The sequence below is a fragment of the Aplidium turbinatum genome, chromosome 5, assembly GCF_918807975.1.
Source record: "Aplidium turbinatum chromosome 5, kaAplTurb1.1, whole genome shotgun sequence".
Classification (NCBI taxonomy): Eukaryota; Metazoa; Chordata; class Ascidiacea; order Aplousobranchia; family Polyclinidae; genus Aplidium; species Aplidium turbinatum.
The window spans coordinates 1,403,436-1,422,202 of record NC_137476.1 but is presented as its reverse complement, the minus strand read 5'-3'; the positions used below and the strand labels follow the sequence as shown (position 1 = coordinate 1,422,202).

The window sequence follows — 18,767 nt, the reverse complement described above, 5'->3', positions numbered from 1 at the left end:
AATGGAGTAAGATGGTATGGACATGTGATAAGGAGGGAGGAAGGAAGCTTTCTTAGAAAGGCACTAGATCTAAAGGTGGATGGGAAGAGGAAACGCGGTCGTCCAAGAAGAACGTGGAAACAACAAGTAAATGATGAATTTAAAAAAGTCGGACTGAAGGAGGAAGATGCAAGGGACAGGGTGAAATGGAGAAAAGGGATTAAAACAATTGCTGCGCGGAAACAATCGGCCACCCCCACTAGTGGGGAACAAACCGACGATGGATTATGATGATGATGATGAGTATCTAGGTTGGTAAATAAAGATGCATTTCCTATTTGTATTCGGCTGTGCCACAACCCCAGCTTTGCCACAAATGCTCGAATGGAATCATAGCTATTAATCCGGTTAGTATTTCTGCCCTGCAAGAGCAAATTTAAGTTATTGAGGGCCTCGAAAATGTCCACGAGGTATGCCAACTCCAGCTGAAACTTCTCTGATGAAAATGGCAGAAGGAGATCTTGCTTCCCATGAGCTTCCAAAAATAGCATCAGTTCATCTCTCATTTCATACACGCGGGCTAACTGATTACCTTTCGATAACCAACGAACAGATGTATGGAAGAGGAGAGTCTTATGGTTCGAATCCATATCCTTGCACAGCTTGGTAAACAGTCTCTTATTGACGGCACTGGTTTTGACGAAGTTGACGGCTCGTATGATTACTGTAAGCTTATCTTTCATTGCAGCTGGTAGAGTCCTGGAGGCCAGAGCCTCACGGTGAATCACGCAGTGAGATCCAATGGCATTGGGACTTTTTTGCTTTATCCTGGCAATAAATCCACTTAGTCACATATTTGACATCGCTCGCGGCCCCCAAGGGGGGCGCGCCCCCCAGTTTAAGAACCGCTGGTTTAAGCCATTTATCAATGACTGTGATTATAAATCAATCTTGGTATTTTTAAGCAAATTTTCAAACATGATACATTTTTGTACGTAATGATTTGATTGAATTATAACAATTTTCTGTGTGGTGGTTTTGAATAACTTGTAAAACGGTACATGACTCTTTTGCTTTATCCGCCACTGATTGGCAGGGTAAACTGTCAAAGTTGCCGCTTGCTGAAGCGTCGTTATATTCACTAGATGTTACTGATTGCAGAACTGTTATTGAAATGCGTTGTTCTCACGCTCCCCGAGTGTAGAACCCGCGCATTGCCTGGTTTTACGCCGTCGTGGTTCTCAAAGTTGGTCGTTGTAGCCTGTTACGTGCGTCACTACTGAAGTTGTTCAAACTAGTCCCTCTCACTGAAGTCGTTTTCGCTATCATGAAGCATTTATTGAATATTGCATCTAGATACTTGTTTCAAGCGCGCATAGACTTCAGCGGCCACATGCCATTCTTTACCCTTGTTCATTCTTCACAGAACTGTCAACCAAAAGCTAAAACGTTTACATCCCAAATTACACCAGGCCCATGCCCATCATCCTCTTACGAGTGACGTTGCTGCCATTGTGTTGTGTGTGATGTCATAGAGGAACTTGAGTAAAGTTAATACCTATCATGTTTCAAGATGTCTTGACAAGATCCAGTCATAAACTTTCGATGAACGCACCGGTTGCTTTCCAAGCGTAACTTCAATACGACTTTACCAGCACAACATATTTCTTTTAGAAATTTGATGTTTCTTTTTATAAAATTATATCTTAATCTTCTAACAGGAAATCTTTCCCATTGCCGCAAAGTAGATTTGGACGACAACGTTCAGGTGGTACAAGAGGGGTGGCCTTATATGATCAAGTTGGAATTGTTTCTTGAACAAAGCAGTTACAGTCCGTTGGAATGGTTCGATGAAGGATTGGGAGAGGATGATGTTTTGAAGGTAAGTGCCTGTCACTATCAAACTATTGGCAAGTTGTTTAGTGTTCAATTGCTTCGGTATTGAACAGAAATAACTACCTTAACAAAAATAACAACTTTTGGGTAAATTCATTTCGTAAACAAGTTGTTTTTGCTACACCAACTCTTACAGATTACAGTAGAGGTCATCGACCATTTAGGTTTTCTTTAACTTGTTGCTTGTATCAAGATAAACTTACACCTATCACTTTTTTTCATTTACGATTTTAGACATTTACCATGCAGTTTGCATTTTTTCTTTGCTAAATTTGTCCTATTAATAGATGAAATTTAGCCACAGGAGGTAACTTTATCTCTTCGTGAGAAATCTTTCCTTACCACATCGTTCAAGACGTGGCTTTATGTAAATGTGCAATACTTTAATTGACTTCCTTTTTTATCAAAACTCTCTTTTTTTATCTAAGTAGTTTGTAACTCAAGTCTTCATATCATGATGATGTACTTTGTTCAGCTTGATATATTCCTTATTACGTTTTATTCTCATGCTTCTTTTGCGCTTTGGTGTGCTCCAATTAATTTTATATTATTTTATTTTAGTGTATCGTTCTGAATGACAATGGAACTGTCATTAACACCAAAAACACCACAATCTACTCAATGGATAACCTTGGGACGCTATTACCTGATCTGTCGCCGCAAGGACTCCATGAATATGTTCTAGAACTTAGGGTAAGGATTGATAAATGTTCAATTTCCGTTTTGTTTCAGGCAGTAATAAAAAGCCTTTTTTTTATCGAGAACGCAATAACATACAATCAGTAGCTTTGACCGGGGGGCGTCCAAGGGGTACTTTTGGGACTGAGCTCGGAATGATTTCAGGGGCTTGTAACCTTTCCAAGGGGCCAGAGAACTTGAATAAACGCTTCATGTTCTTTGGATTTAGTGCGTTTTTCTTTGAAGTTCTTTGATTTGGGGCCGGAGAATCTCACTTCTAAGGAATATCTTGTGCATGTCATTTGGCATCTATGAATCATGCGTTTCCGTGCAATAATGCCCGTGCGGTAGATTCATGTTTACTCGAAGTAAAGACCGTTCTAACATCACAATTAGTTTGCAATGCTTCGATTGCACATTGCAGCTAATTGTGTGGAAGTTGAGTGCTTCTGTTGTAAACCGGAAAGGCATAAAGACACGCTTTTGTGAAAATTGACGAAAAGCTATAGAGAAAAAATTGTATCGAGTTGTTATGGTATTTTTAATGTAAACAGTTTCTTGTATACATTTTAAAACCATTTAGTGTTTATTGCATAAAAAATTTGGTGTTCAATAAATAACTTTGAATGATAACTGGGATAATGTTACGTTTGTAATTTTCTTATTGGACGATAACTTTAAAAAAACGAAAAAGTCTTGAATTTCCTACCTTGCAAAATACGATGTAGACGCATCCAAAACGCCTGTTTACTATTTTTGAAGTTACATAGCACGCAATCAAATAGCGGGGGGTCCTTCCACCGTCAGTCAATACGATATAACACAACGTGGTCATGATGTCATAACATCTTTGTTGAACACTGTTGATGTTATCACGTGATCCAAAGTTGTCTTACTTCGGTGATCTTGTAATACCGAACTAATATACAAAATAGTGTGTCGCCGATTTCATAAGGTCTAGTATTTAAAACGAATTCTTGGCGACTAAATTACATATGCAGAAATTATTTGAGTATTGAAAGACAATTTCAATTTATAAGACACCCAAAACCTTACCATCCCACGCAAAATAAAAAGCGTTCAGATCGACAGGATCACAAACAACGAAACAATAGCTCAAAGTTAAAAGTTAGGAATTTACAGATTAACACTGACACACAATGAGCTATAACGTATTTCATGAATTCATTTATTTGGAAGACCAGATGTTTGAACCATACTGTTTAGAAGGTGATCAATGACCGTGTGATTGCTTGTTATAAAACTGATTGTCTCCTGTTACTAAAATGAACAGCTGCTTTAAGACGTAAAACGTTACATAATGCAAAAGAAACTACAATAGGTCGACCGCCCAAAAAAACGGCTCAAATTCAAAAATACTGACCGCATTTTTTAACGGTTTATCCATTGAACAAAAACATGCTTAGTTAGTGAATTAAACAACAAATAGTACTAATACTACAAAAAGTGCTCAATGCCAAGCAAAAAAGCCAAGCATAGCAAATTATATCAATTATAGTTATTACTTTCTAAAAATTCCACAGCCTGTTCTGAAAAATATGCAAAAGCAATAAATCGGTAATACCTGAAAAGATATCAAACATCATAACCATAATTTAATTTGCAAATAAACTCCATATTACAAAGGGCTACCTCCGTCCTCCATCTCTATCGGTTACCACAAAATCCTCATATCAGACGTTCAAATAGAAACCAAGCAGATTGATAACAACAATTGTGACGTTTTAGAGCAGCAAAATGGGGAAAAATTTGTATCAACGTATTTAATTCATATAAAAACAGTTTGTTACAAACTGTGATGCATTGATAAAGTGAAACATAACACACGGTACATGATGAAATCATGAAATTATTTTCCAGGCACCAACTATACAACGATGCTTGACTATGACACTTCGATTGCGTGTGGTTGCTTTTCAACCTGAACCTTGCAAAGACCTTCCAGTACACACCCGGAAGGCTCAACTGGGCCGTTTGTATAAATTATACTGCTCTGGTGAGTGACAAAGTGCGGTGAATAAAATCTTTAACATTTATATTAATATTTGCTGCGTAGTATGAACACATTTAACACTATTCCGATTAAGGTAAAAGAGGTAGCCTAGAGCTAAAAATTTTGAAAGAAAATATTTCATTAAATATAGTCATGTTTGAAATTCAAGATACAAAAGTTTTTTTAAAAGCAACTTTTAAAGCAAACTGTCTGTATTTGTTTCCTTGAAAATTATTTTGTCATGTTGCCATCTTCAAAATTATTTTGTGTTGGCTCCCTCATATACCCAGTGTAACTACAAATGGTACGTGCGTCAACATATGATTGGAACATGTTTGCCATGATGAATCACAACATACAAACTAAAACACACAGCAGAGGTTTAATCAATCCATTAAGCGGTTAGCCTTTACTTTCACAGAGTTGTTTTGTTTACTTATTGTTTGTGGAAGTTGGTTAGTTTCCCAACTATTTGTGATGATTGCGCTTTCAAATTCCCAACTGTTACTTTGTATGTATGCTCTGATTACTGTTATCCAGTGACGTAACCAGAAACTGAACTTATAGGGAGACAAAATCAACTATTGGGGATCAAATATTTTAATATCTGAACTAGAGAATTATTTAAAAATCTAGTTACTGAATGCAGCTAAATACGTAGCGTCATTAATTATGTAATGCAATGTCATTAAAACGTTGTAATAACATTAAAAACCTATTTTGGGGGCAAGATAAATTGTGCCGGATTTGTGCTCCCAAAGTCCTGTGGCTACATCCCTCGTTTAATTTAAAAACGTTTGATGTATTTTTGTTCTGAAATAGTCTCAGACGATAAGTTGTTATTGCATCATAAACGCTTGTTGTGCATCTCCTAGATGACCGAATAATAGACCCTGGACGACATGGAGCGACTGGCCTGGAGTACCAGTGGGTTAAGGATTGTTCCAATCGCACGATCGGAAGAGGAAATAAAGTGAGTTAACATGGCCACCTGAAGATGTATGGTTGTACCACCTGAATATCTTTAGTTAGCCATGGAGTTAATAATACCAAACAAACCATGGTTATCTAAAGATACCTGATTTGTACATATTGAAAACCAAAAGTACATTTAGGAGACTAAATTAGACTTCAAAAAATTAACTAGTTCATACATACCAGTTAGCCTATTGTCCAAACAAATAATAATATTGGATAAAACAGAGATATTTGACATCAATTACAAAACACTAACAAAGAGATAAAATCAAATCAAATGAAATAAAATCGTTTTTGACCAACCTTTATGTCCTCATCCGGAAAATAGTCCATTACATATATGAAGAAAAAAAGATAACTCAAAAATATTAAATGTTTTAACACTTCTAGTTCTTACGTATGAGACAGGATTGTTCAAATTTCAGGGTAGGTGATGGAAAGCCAGGTGAGTGTAGCTTTGACCAATGCTGCCATAGCATGCATTCCATTTGGTGACTTGTGAATGGACATTCAAGAATGGCATGATAGCAGTTTGTTCCGCAAGCCAATGAGGGAGACAAACTCACTTGTACATGTTGAAATGGAAGCGGCCGACTCCTGTTCGGATTCTGGCTTAACCAAATTGGCCGAGACAGGTCCATACCAGGGAGGGGCTTCCCAAAAAAAGAAGAAAAATTACATTTAATTTGGTGATTAGATTTATCTGCGAGCCAATATTCAATAACTCAAACAGCTGTTTTAAATGTCTCAATTGGGACAATAACTGCTTGCTGTAAGTCGATTTGCTTTCTAACACTAATCACTTTTTTGACATTTAAACTTAGACAAGTTCTACTGATAAAATTCTTCAATCAGAAAATAAATACAAACAAAAGATTACTAAATACTTTTAAAGTTGCTTCAGGCAATTCTCACTTCCGGTTAACGCAAAAGCGCGCGCGTTCAATATAAAAGTTTCCTGTTCTAATTTTTTGATCTCCAACGCCACATACTATTTCCCCCTACCACACGCTATTGAAAGAAGTCGGCCGATGGAACTACAATATAAAGACAATCTAGGATCGATCGGTCATCGCTGCAAGGGTGCTTCAAGGCTAAAACGTGTTAGACCAGTTGTAGGTATACAAATGAAACGATAAAAAAACGTTATTGGTCTTTATGATGACTGCTTGGTTTAACTTGTAGGGATACGTGGCATTTCATTTGTGCATTTAAAACTGCGGTTTATCTGAAAAAGATAATCACTTGTTGTAGTTACAGCAAGTTGTATAGAAAAAGCTATATCCGACTTGTTGTAATGATTCCGAGTGATGGCGCAGCTGAGTAAAGATGCACGTGGAACACTGCAGAGTCTTCAAAGAAAGGGTCGATGCAAACAACAAAGGACAAGCACAAGTTACAAAAAAAAACAAAAAAAAACAGTTACGCCCCCTACGAATCTACGTATACAACGCCACCTCTACCATTGACATCTCTATCACAAGCTGGTCTTTCACGCCACAACGTCGGTTATCGACATCAATCATAATATGATCAGCAATGTGACATGGCACTGACTGTTAATAGTGATAATGAGTGGTACTTGCAGCTACCCCGCAAACAATGCTTCTTAGGTCACATAGCTTTACTTTGCTACTCTGGAGAATAAAATCTGCTTCAGAAACTCAGACAGTAACTTTGAATTGAAATATGATTGTTACAAGTTGCATGATTGAAATACAGTATGTTAGAAATAAAAACGGTAAAATAAAAGCAAGAAGCTGACGCGAGGTTAAGATAAAACAAGTATTCACGATGGATATCAAATACAAGAAATTGGTGCTAGAGACACAAATACGGATACAAATTGCAAGAAAATTGTAATTTCAAAACTTGCCCACTCGCTACTGTCAGGTGTGAAAATTGCTCTGAAGTAGCCTAGGTTATTTTTCAACCTGAGTACTGATAACCGTGAAACCTGCACAACCTCTTCACCATTACGATTGCACAATTGTCTGCATCGTGTAACACAAAAACTGTAGACCTATGTTAGGTTAATACCAATCTAATACCAATCTATCGACCCTTTGCGTCTGCATTAATAAACGTACTACGGTATCTCATGTTTCTTCGGCAAAGAAGCAGCTGCTTGAAGTGTGTCCCGCCACAAAAGTACATCCATAATGCATGACATGGTCATGAAGGGAAAAAAAACAAACTTACTTTGTGACTTTATTAGGAATACAAATGTTCTCGATTTAAAAGCTCAAAACCAGAAGGCCTATTGTGTACGCCTCATCTTCATATTATTTCGTCAACGTATTTGATTTATAGATAGTCACTCTGTAAGTAACAATATTCATAATTTGATTCCAGTTCATCATTCCATCGGTAGCGCTCGAAGACGAGGGTATTTACACTTGCTATATGACGTACAAAGGAATGAAGAAGCCAATGAATTCTCAAAGAATCATTTCCAAATGTAAGAACTGTGAGGGTTAGAGTAAGATTTTAATTGTCACTCTACAACAGAGTTACTCAACTAATGTTAACAAAGGTCCAGTTTGACAAGTTGAATATTTTTAGCGGTCCGGTAAATACTTCATTTCCAAAGTTAAATTATCTGTACTGCACCAATCCACTTTTTTAGGTAAAATGTTGCTCGAATTCGAATTGGATTTCTGAGAAAGTGTTGAGGAGTCTGGGAGTCGAAACCCCCAAGAAACTAGGATAATCACAGTAAAAATTGCTTCCTCCCAGTAGAAATTTGTTTAAAGAAGCCCTGAAACGTTGCAATGAGGTTATTCTTTCAAAAGCTCAAGGTCCACCATCAACACTCAGAAGGTCCTGATTCGGACCGCGGTCCGCCAGTTGAGTAGCCCTGCTCTACAACATATGCGGTTGGATAGCGCAGCAGATAAGGTGCTCGCTTTGCAATCCTGGTTCGACTCCCGGCTTTAGCTAGTTGTTGAAAAACACCGCTCACCTCTACCCATGGTGGGCTGACTTGTAGAAGAAAACACCTACTCTACTTTTGTTAGTGCCGAAGGCTTAGTATAATTAGAACCTCATCTTTTCACCTCCCGATGCCTAGATCAAGCATGGGACTCACCTTTACCTACATCCTATGCAGAAACAATACAAATAAAAACGGAAAACAGGAATGTTTCGTTTATTAAACCTTGTAGTCCAAAGCCGAATAGGTACTTGCCTGCCAAAGAAGCCTTCTCTCTGATTCTTAATTTACAGAATAAATAATACAGTATGTGGTATTTTGAAAGTATACGGACTTGCTTATCTTGTTATTGCTTTGTGCTTTGAGGCCTATTTGCATAAAGTAACTTATAATATTGTATGTTAGTTGAATAATTTCAGCATAAAAAAAATGCACTGAATGTTACATTTTCATTTTGTGCAATGTACAAGAGACTAGTCTCAAATTATTTTTTCACTTTCGATGCAGGAAGATTATTTAATGGGATATTTTCTTACTAATTTCCACTTTAGGTCCCACCGTTCAACTACTGAGCAAGCCGAGTTTTACGTGCTCTAACGAGATCGTCTACAGAAATGTTGGTGAAGAGGCTGCTATCACGTGCGTAGGAAGAATAGGCAAGCAGCAACCGACACTAAACCACTTCACTTACACATGGCAAAAGGTTAAATGCAGTGCATCATATGTTTGTTATCTTTTATGAACATCTTTAGAATGAACCGGTAATTGAAAATCTTTACATAACAAAGATCAAACATGTTAGTGCATCGAAGTTGCCTCGAACAAGAAGTAGTTTTGTTGCATTGTTCCGGAATGTTTTATGTACAGTGTCCTGTCATTTATAAACCTTTCACTATTTAACATATTTTTAGCATGGTACCTTCAAATTTTTTTTAGTTCGAGTTTTGATCTTTATCTAATCGTAGTGGACGCCTAGTGGTAGATGCAATGCATACTATAAAACTGTTTCTTTAGATTTGAAACTTTTAAGGCGAACGTATTTTAGTTGTTAGGCTATTAATTACAGGAAAAACGTTTAACTAACGAAAGGTATAATAAAATAAGTTTGCAAAACGGCAGAACAATATAAAATTAATCGTTTGGGGACAGTAGCTTCATACTGAAAGAAGTTGTATTCTGATGAAAACTATGTTAAGTGTGTGCCAGCTGTTGTCCTCATTTCGTTTGTGTCGTATCCGAATTGTATTAACTTATCTGTCGCTGGAAGCGGATACGGATGAAGTCTTCTTCATCCTGTCAGTAGTAGCACCATATTGACTAAGAGAAATTTATATCTGTTTCCAATTGCTCGTGAAATGAAATCGTTCTTTCTAAAGGCTTGTGGGCCTTAAGCAATTTGCAAATTTTCATCCAGTTTATTAAGCTGCTAAACGCAGCAAATATCACTTCGCCTTTTTGTGGTGCTCTGATCTAACATATGCTATCCAGACGCATATTAAATATAAAGAGTATTTTAGCTGATTCTAGGACTCATAAATAACAAAATTATATCAAGGCATTAAGCCTGATTTGAAAAAAAAAATATGAACAACGAATTAAAATAAATGGATAACTCCTGTAATTTATGAAACAAAAAAAACAAAAAAAAACATTGGCAATACCACGTCGGCAATTTCGAAGCGTGTTTATGATTGAAAAACAACTAAACCAGCCAGCGCCAAGGATGTACGTGATGTAAACAGGAGCGATCTATCTAGCTGTTCTGGTGAGTACCGAGCATTGCGTTGACTGCAAGGAAGATCGCTCATTTGTGTTGAACATAACGACGCAATTAAAGCAGATCACAAAGATTGCTCAGACAGCCACTCCATCTGGTAAGCTCCGTACCCGATCTGGTAAAGACCTAGACCAGATAAATTAGAAGTCTTGGTAAATTGTCTTAAAATCATTCTCAAAGTAAATATACTGTATTTCATAGCCATGTGTAAATGTTGCAACGTTTCAGGAACTCAAAGATGGTGAACTGACACATCCTTATAAATGTGGAAGTCCCTATCATGAAAATAGAAACCAACACATATCATGTGAATTGTAAGCTTGCCAAGACATTGTTTATAAATGCTGAGTGCTAAAATGGTTTTGTTTACTTTAAAAACAGTCTTGTACACTATCGCAGTAATTTATTACAGAGCAAGAGGGATAGCAAAACATTAACAAAATTGAATTTATAATGTCTAGCACTCTAGCATGTCATCTATATAAAGACTACAAACTATGGTCGTTTATGAACTACGTCGGTAACCTGGGAATAAAATACAAAACTTGCAAAGTTGATCATAATTGCAACGCTTGATGGACATAGTGGCTTCATTCTAAGACGTATCAGTTCTGTTCTTATTTAAGCTTTGTTCAGCCTAAACCAATGTATCTAGACAAGAAAAATAAAATCTGCATCAAATGCTAACAATACTCAAGTCAGATATTGAAGAAGCAATTTCAATAAATTTTGTCAAGTTCGAAACAGAAAGTTTGTCACATCATAAAATGAAAAACAAAAGCCCATCGCGTCTGCAACTAGAGAAGTAGTAAAGCGTTCAATTGTTGATTGCAGCACTTCATGTCTGCAACTTTGTTTGCAATGAGGAATTGAGATAATAAAAACTTTACTTTTGCAGTGAGATTGAAAAAAGAAATCTCAAAAATTGTGAAGGAACTAGCTCAATTGATCTTCACTTTCGTATATCGTAAGTTGACTACTTCAAATAACTAATGATAACAATGATCAGTTAAAAGGATTTGAAACTTTGTTTCTGTTAAAACTGGTGCACGATATTTAAGCTCTTCTCACTTGTTGTTTATGTTTTAAAACATCTTTTGTAGCTGAGATAGAAAATAGAAGTTATTCTTATGTGCAGAAAAGATGTTTGTTGTAAAATTATATATTATCAAAACATACAGTAATTACAAAGGTACAAGAAACTCTTCAACAAATATTACACATTAATTTTAAATCAATATTTTATTCTAATATGAGTGGATTTATTTTTTGTGTTCAGTTTTATTAAAGAATTTGAATTTTCTTTAGTTTTACTTATCTACAGAAACATCACCGAAGATGATTTTGGAGCATATTTGTTGGAATTGGAAACTTCTTTGTCTACCGCAAGTACCGCAAGAGGTCACCCACGAGTTAATGTGACATTCCACTTGCAACGGGATGACGTCACAGAGCTTTTGAATTATCCACTTGCTTTGGGGATCACCGTGTCCATGATATTTGTTCTGTTATTATTCTTCATCTTATTCCATCGCGTTCTATACGTCCGAGTCTGTTTGAAAAGACACTGCGGAATGTACACTGAAGGTATGTAGCTCATGTTGTATACTACTGCATATGTGTAATGTAAGCATACTGTGAAATAATAAATGCTATTAATACCACAAGAAAGTCCTCAAAACCAAGCAAAAAGTCCAGCAGAGCAAATTACATTATACAGATACAAGCAGTAGCGTTGACAAGGGGTGGAGAAGGTACTTTTGGACCCGGGCTCGGAACCTATTCAAGGGGTCCGAAAATGTGAAAAACCAGAGCGTATTCTTTGGACACAGTGCGTTTTTCTTACTAAATGGCTTGATTTGGGGCCCAAGAATCTCATTCGTAACGGGCCCAAAATATCAGCTCAATGGCCCTGGATACTAGTCTTTAGCTACATCTACTATATAAAAACATTTCAAATTTGTTTGCGATCTCCAAAATCGTTTTGATTTACAGAAGATAAGAAATACGGAGCATACCTGGCATACACTTACTCCCATGAGTATGACCGGTTCTGTCTGGATCACACCAAGGATTCCATTCGAGCAACAAGACGCGCGCTTGAAGGAATGGGATACACGGTTCTTGACGAACGAAGAGACTGGAGTAGTGGATGCTGTAAGAACTGCTTCACAATTATTAGCATAATCCGACAACATAACAACCAAATGATCCAATTATTTTGGTTAAATGGAGTCTTTGTTCCTTATGAAGTAAACGCCTTGTTTCTTGACCATAAGCAGCGTTGAAGAACACCTGGAATGACGACCAAATATAATTTTCCAACCGAACTAATTTAGTTCAGAAAAAGAGTATGGAGCATGAATGATAAAAAATGTAATACTGAAATTTCTTTTAGAGCTAGAATGTTAGGTGAAAGATTTTTCTTAGTTATTAGGACATATTAGTTTTCAAAATCGTGTTTTTAATAACAGATAGAGCTGAAAGCAGTCAGCTTTTGATCCAGAAGAGCCATAGAGTTGTTATCTTTTTGACTTCATGTTTTATCAATGATGCTTGGAGCATGGCTCTGCTGCAAAAGGTTTGTTAAAACACAATCGTAAAAAATTAATTTGCTTATTCCTTAAATGGAGTACTCTACATGAGATGTAAATTAATTCGAAAAAGTTTGCTCTAAGCAAGCCCCACATAATTTTTCTAATCGTAGGCAATTGTGTGAGTTTAGACTTTTTCTGACAATGCATGGGACATTAATTTTCAAGGGTCACATTTCCAAACCAACGTTTTGTTATTCCCAAAATGGCGTTTCAATCTATTTTTCGAAGCCTATGTCGAACACGGCTACTCCCATTATTTATAATCCAGGTCCTGCTGCCGACGCTTACCCATCTTTTGGTTTGTTGGAAATGATTAATGTATGACGTAACTACAAAAAAAGTATACTTGCGAAGTGTCTGCTAGAAAGTTATAGAAAGTAATTAATAAAGTTGAATTATTTATCGCTTGTGACAGAATATTTATGTTTTTTAGAGTTTTGATGAAATGATTCAACGAGGAAAAAAGTTGATTTTCATCATATTCCCAGGAATCCTGGAATACTTGGAGCAATATCACTCTAGCGACAATGGCTGTCTAATGATTCAAAGAGCTATTCAAGTATATACATACTTTATTTTCCTGTCTTACTTTTTATCACTGCACAGCGAATACCATGACTCAGTCGCATCTTACCTGAGACAAATTATTCGATACCTTCGGTTAACCGACTCATCTCGATTACTTTTATTTGTAAAATAATCAACGTATTCCACAAATTTTAGATTAGATCGCTTCCAATGGAAGTTAATCATGTTCAGTTTTATTAGCTTTAAAACATGGTGGGGTAGCGCAGTGGATAAGGTGCTCGCTTTCTAATCATGCAATCCTGGTTCGACTCCCAGCTTCAGCTGATTGTTGAAAAACCCCGCTCACCTCTACCGAGGGTATAATAAATTGGGTGGGCGTAGTTGCTGAAGGAAAGGCGGCCGAGAGAAAGGAACTAGCCGCCCTACTCTCGTTAGTGCTGATGGCTTAGTACAACAAGCTATAATGAGAACATTATCTTCTCATCCTCCGATGCTTGGATCAAGTATGTAGTACATTTCCCTTTACTGTCATGCAGCTCAGCTACTCCATCAAGTGGTCGAATGATGATGATTTTGACAAGACTCGTTTTAACCTCCAACTTGAGGAAGCTATGCCAAAGCTGAGATCGCAAAAGCAAAACCGAGCATTTGATAAATTGTCTTCCGGCAGCGAACTTTCGTCAAGTTCTTACAAAGGCGTTGTATTTCAAAGATGCATCAGCAACGAAACGGATGTAACCGACATCGACCTTGAAGGTTAGTAACAACTTATAGTAGCTTACATACTGTACATGAAGAGACACTTTGAATTTGGACATTTTCTGTGGATGCTGGAAGTTACCTTGATCTTACCTTCAGTGGCGCCGCCAGACCTTCAACAATGGGGGGGCAAAATATTGTCAGTGCAAGACAGTAGCGTAGTCAAAAATTTTGAAAGGGGGGGTATTGACAGCCGGCGGGCGCAGCCCGATGGCGTGTTCGCCGAAGGCGACACTTAGCGGCGGGGGGTCTGGGGGGCCTCCACCAGAAATTTTTGAAAAATTACTTTCAGTTTGATGCATTCTGAGAGCATTTTCAACAAAATTGTGGGTATGAATATTTCTGTAAAATGGTGCTGTCCGGTGGCATAGCAAAAGGATAAGATCATGTTTTCTTCGGCATTTTTCGGAAATAAAGCTAAGTCTCTATGTTTTCTTGTTGCTAATTCCAGACTGAGATATTTGAATGTTTGGTATTGGCAAAACTCGCTCTTTTAATGCAGTTTTGTTTAAAATTCGGCAAACTTTGTTTTAGAGACATAGGTTGATTGCTTTTTTTTGCGAGATTATTACAGTTTTATTATTTATCAATTTTCTTCTTGGTTGATTCAAAAAGCGATTTTATTCCGGTAAGTCACTAACTTTTATGCTCTGAAGTCAACCCAAAGTTTAGAAAATGTAACGTCATAGAGGTCATACATCTTGATGAGTGTCAAACAAAAAGCTTTGAGACAATGAAGTTACTTTGGGTTATTTTTGATATATTCAAGTTTTGTATAACGAATAGCTGTTTAGATGTTAATCTAGATCGAACAAGCGATCTCAGCAGTTGCAGATGGCTTGCATCCTTGCACAGTTTGACGAGAAATTACATCATAGGCTAAAGCTTTTCTTGTAAACAGTGTATTAACATCCGTAAATTCAATTTAAAAGGTTGAAACCCCCGAACCCCCCTCCCTTGGCTACGCCACTGGTGCAAGACAGTGGTATATTATTTAATTTCTCTTGTTTTCTACCAGGGCTGGAAAAAATGTTTAGCTTCCCGGGAATCTGTTTTTTAGAGAAAAAATTTCCCGCGGCTTACAATCACGATAATGAGAACCTTATATTTTACTGATCTCGGGGGCTGACGTAAACCTTAAAAGTCATGTCGACATATTCTTGATGCCCCCCTTATCGAAAATTGTTCTTTGTAATACCGCTTTGAAGGTGGATTACGAGTTACGACTATGAACAAAAGAATCAATTTTAAACTTCAATTTGTATTGAAAATACATGACGTAATGTCTTCCAACCTTGTCACATTTTTTTCATTACGTAATATTTACCACCACCAAACCACTTTTGACGATCGAATTTGTTAATTTATTATTCGGTAAAATGTTTAGATGATGTCACGTTATTACGCCGATTTGAGATATAATTTCATTTATGACGTCGTATGAATGAAAAACTTTTACAAGTTTTATACTCTGCTGAGATTAAAGAAGAAACATAAATGATAAATATTGGAGAAATTGAGTCTCCTTTACAACTTAAGAATTGAACAACTCAAAACTGCTGAAACAAAACGTTTTAAGTGAAAGAATCACCGCAAGCAACCAATGCCAAAATGCGCGCTGAAGAAGTCATGGGAGTGTGAGGTATCAAAAATTTAACAGGTTGTTATTTTTCTACATCAATGTGACGTTAGTTAAAACTTTAAAAAGTCTATATCTTTGCTTCTGTAGAAAATCTTTTTATCTACTGTACAATTTAGTCATCAAGGTTTTCCATACTTTTTTTAAAGAGAGAGCTTTTACCCCCTCCCCCCCCCCCCCCCCCCCCCCTTGCAACTTAAGTTGACTTACTTGAAGTTGGGATCCAAATATTAAAAAAATAATATTAATATGTATTAATAAAAATAAAAAAATTAAAAAGAAGATGCCCAAAACATTGGGGGGGCAGCTGCCCCGCCTGCCCCCCCCCTGCCGGCGCCACTGCTTACCTTGTATGCATACAACTGATATGACAAAAACATACAATTTATTAAAGATGTATTTGTAAAAGAGATAACATTAAAAATATTGAATAAAATGTGAAACATATTCCATGGTATGGTTACAGGAGTGGAAGATATGAAACAAGAATCTATTGAGGAAGAAGAACAAATGTCTCTCAATGTTCTTTCATAGTTGACCGACCAAACCTGATCATAATGAATTCAAGTACTTCGTACTGCGTCCCTCCATTGCACAATGTGATGATCTATCAATCCTTTATAGAAGTTGTTGCAATTGACTACTCCTTGTTGCCAGTTGGTTAAACCTTTGTGCACGTGACTACCGGTTCAGTGACGACAAAAATGCATTGTCCTTAGACAATAGAAGTCACCGCCAGAAAATCGAAAGGAAACCGTCAAATATATGCCACACTTGTACATCCTGTTAAGAGTATTTATTTGTAACCTTTTTGTGCCACAACTTTTCAATGAAGTTGTGGAAACCACATGTTCTCACATCAGATATGCAACAACAACAAACAAGTCTTTTTGTGAAGGAGTGACAAGTAATTCCCTGGTTACCTCATCTGCAAGGCTTTGTTTTTGCCATTAGAGCTTAAGACTGAATTTAAATTCAAAATCTATGGAACACTTATGCAGCCAAATGCTGTTATTTTATAATTGAAAATATTTTATTGACGTCACCCTTATGACACGGTGACCTACCCACGTGACATCACGTGTGGGATGACAGAAGATTATTTCAGGTGACTTTTTACGCCGTCCGCAAATTTTAAGATGAAAGAGCACAGGGAATTGCTCAGATGTGATGTCAGAAAGGACACTACAAGACATTCCAAGTCACCAGTTGTGTGTTGTTGTCATTCCAGCTGCCACAATCCAAACAAAATGTACACGATAAAGTTGTTTGCAATATTTAACTGTGACTACTTTTGAGAAAATTAAAGATGTTGCTTGTCGCTCTGAACCAACCATGCAGCAATCAAAATATATTTTCTTTCCCACTGTTGCTTTCACAATGATATCATCATGTCACCACCAAAACTGCTAAAGATGTTTTTCGTTTTCTTTTATAAATTTGATGCGCCGCTGTACTGTCCGCTATTCGTTGTTTCGGTTTCAGGACATTGTCCCTCATCCTGGTGATGCGCTGCATCGGCTTATACATAGGCCAGTGATTTTCAACCGGTGTTCTACGAAACACTGGTTTTCCGTGAAAGATTGTCAGTTATTTTACATAAAATTTAATAGTTTTGCTCGTGTTCCACGGAACACTGGTCGAAAGTCAAAATCACAAGAACTTCGTGTTTGTGTTTTTGCAATCCTGCCCGAATATAAACTTTGTGCTTATTCAAACAGGCCCATATTTCGCAATGGAAAAAAACTGAAAGTGATTGAATCGTTGTTGTGTTGTTTTTGTTATTGTGTTGTGGCAGAATTTTGTGTGGTGTTTCGCAAGATTATTTCAATGCAATAACGTGTTGCTCAAAAACGATTGAAAAACACCAATGTAGACTATAGGCTACACTCGTAAGCCACAAGACCCATGGTTGATCTTTCAACACAAACCAAAGGCACAAGCAAAGTTGCTTTAGGTAAATCAGAGATGAAATCTTTTAGTCAATAACTTGCGAAATTTTACTGTCAACTCTGGTATCAATTTTGAAAGCCACGTTAGATTCCAAAATTATTAGAAAACACCAAATTGTCGTTTGGGACTTTGATGGTTTCTGATCAAGCGCACATTGTCATGATGACCTGATTACCACTTGAGTTAGCCTGATGTTTTCAACATCGTAATTTGTTGCTTTTGTAAAGTGTCAAATGTCAAAAATATCAATTATCACGTAATCTTACGTTAAGAAATTATTAAGTTCAGCATTGTTTTTTTATTGACGTCATTGTGCCATTATGTTAACTGTCATAATTATGTGGATGCGTGTTTTCTTACGCCTGGGCGTAGGCCATATAGCTCTTTGTGTACGCCTTGAAACTTTCACTCGTTGCAGCTCTTGTCACGTTTATTTTCTTTTTGTTGATCGAAAATTTTCATTTTTCTTCAGACAAAGAAAAAAAAAACTGTTCTCACGTGACTAACTACTAAGCCGGTTCACAAATCGTTATCACAAAGAAGTTTTCACAAAGCTTTGTTTACGAAAGTGTGATAGAAAAGTAAAAAAAATGGCGTCATGCCATATCTATGCAGTCTTTTAGACTTTATGCAGCAAATTGTTTAGCAAAAAGATGTGTCTCAACTTTGTGTGGGCGTCAGTACACGGAGCAGCTGGTATCACCATTTTGTAAATATAATTTACTTAGCAAATATCACTATTTTCCGACTGATAGAATGAATCACAAAATTTTTATTTTACTGTCGTAGCATTTAATTTACTGCACTTTGACCACCCTCACACTCTTACTTTTAGCTCTTTTATAATGCTAACCTTAACACAATGGTATGGGAGCTGTATCGTACTACTGTACACTGACAATAAATTTGCAAATGGAGATGGTGTGCCGTTTGCTTTGGATTAAATTTGAATCAATCCATTCAGTTTTGTACTTTATGTTATGTTTTCATGCTTTTTTGTTCAAACTTGATGCGCCCTGTTGTTTAGGGCAACA

General features: G+C 36.8%; 1 protein-coding gene across 1 annotated transcript; it reads left to right on the top strand.

Annotated features, from left to right (window-relative positions):
- The first annotated feature begins 484 nt into the window (after positions 1–484).
- Positions 485–18,661, top strand: LOC145770182 (uncharacterized). The gene is made up of 14 exons (XM_082581768.1): positions 485–617; positions 1,701–1,861; positions 2,437–2,568; positions 4,435–4,570; positions 5,443–5,540; positions 7,901–8,006; positions 9,032–9,183; positions 10,486–10,571; positions 11,582–11,844; positions 12,253–12,414; positions 12,732–12,838; positions 13,288–13,413; positions 13,919–14,138; positions 16,247–18,661. Exons 1-14 carry the CDS (start codon positions 485–487, stop codon positions 16,312–16,314), a joined length of 1,950 nt encoding a protein of 649 aa, XP_082437894.1. The 3' UTR covers positions 16,315–18,661.
- Positions 18,662–18,767: the final 106 nt, after the last annotated feature.

What these genes read in the sequence shown, in the direction of transcription:
- LOC145770182 (XM_082581768.1), top strand. Translation starts at nt 485, where the DNA reads ATGGCAGAAGGAGATCTTGCTTCCCATGAGCTTCCAAAAATAGCATCA. An exon ending in CTGCGGAATGTACACTGAAG is followed by an intron (nt 11,845 to 12,252) that starts GTATGTAGCTCA and finishes TTTGATTTACAG; the next exon opens with AAGATAAGAAATACGGAGCA. An exon ending in AACCGACATCGACCTTGAAG is followed by an intron (nt 14,139 to 16,246) that starts GTTAGTAACAAC and finishes GTATGGTTACAG; the next exon opens with GAGTGGAAGATATGAAACAA.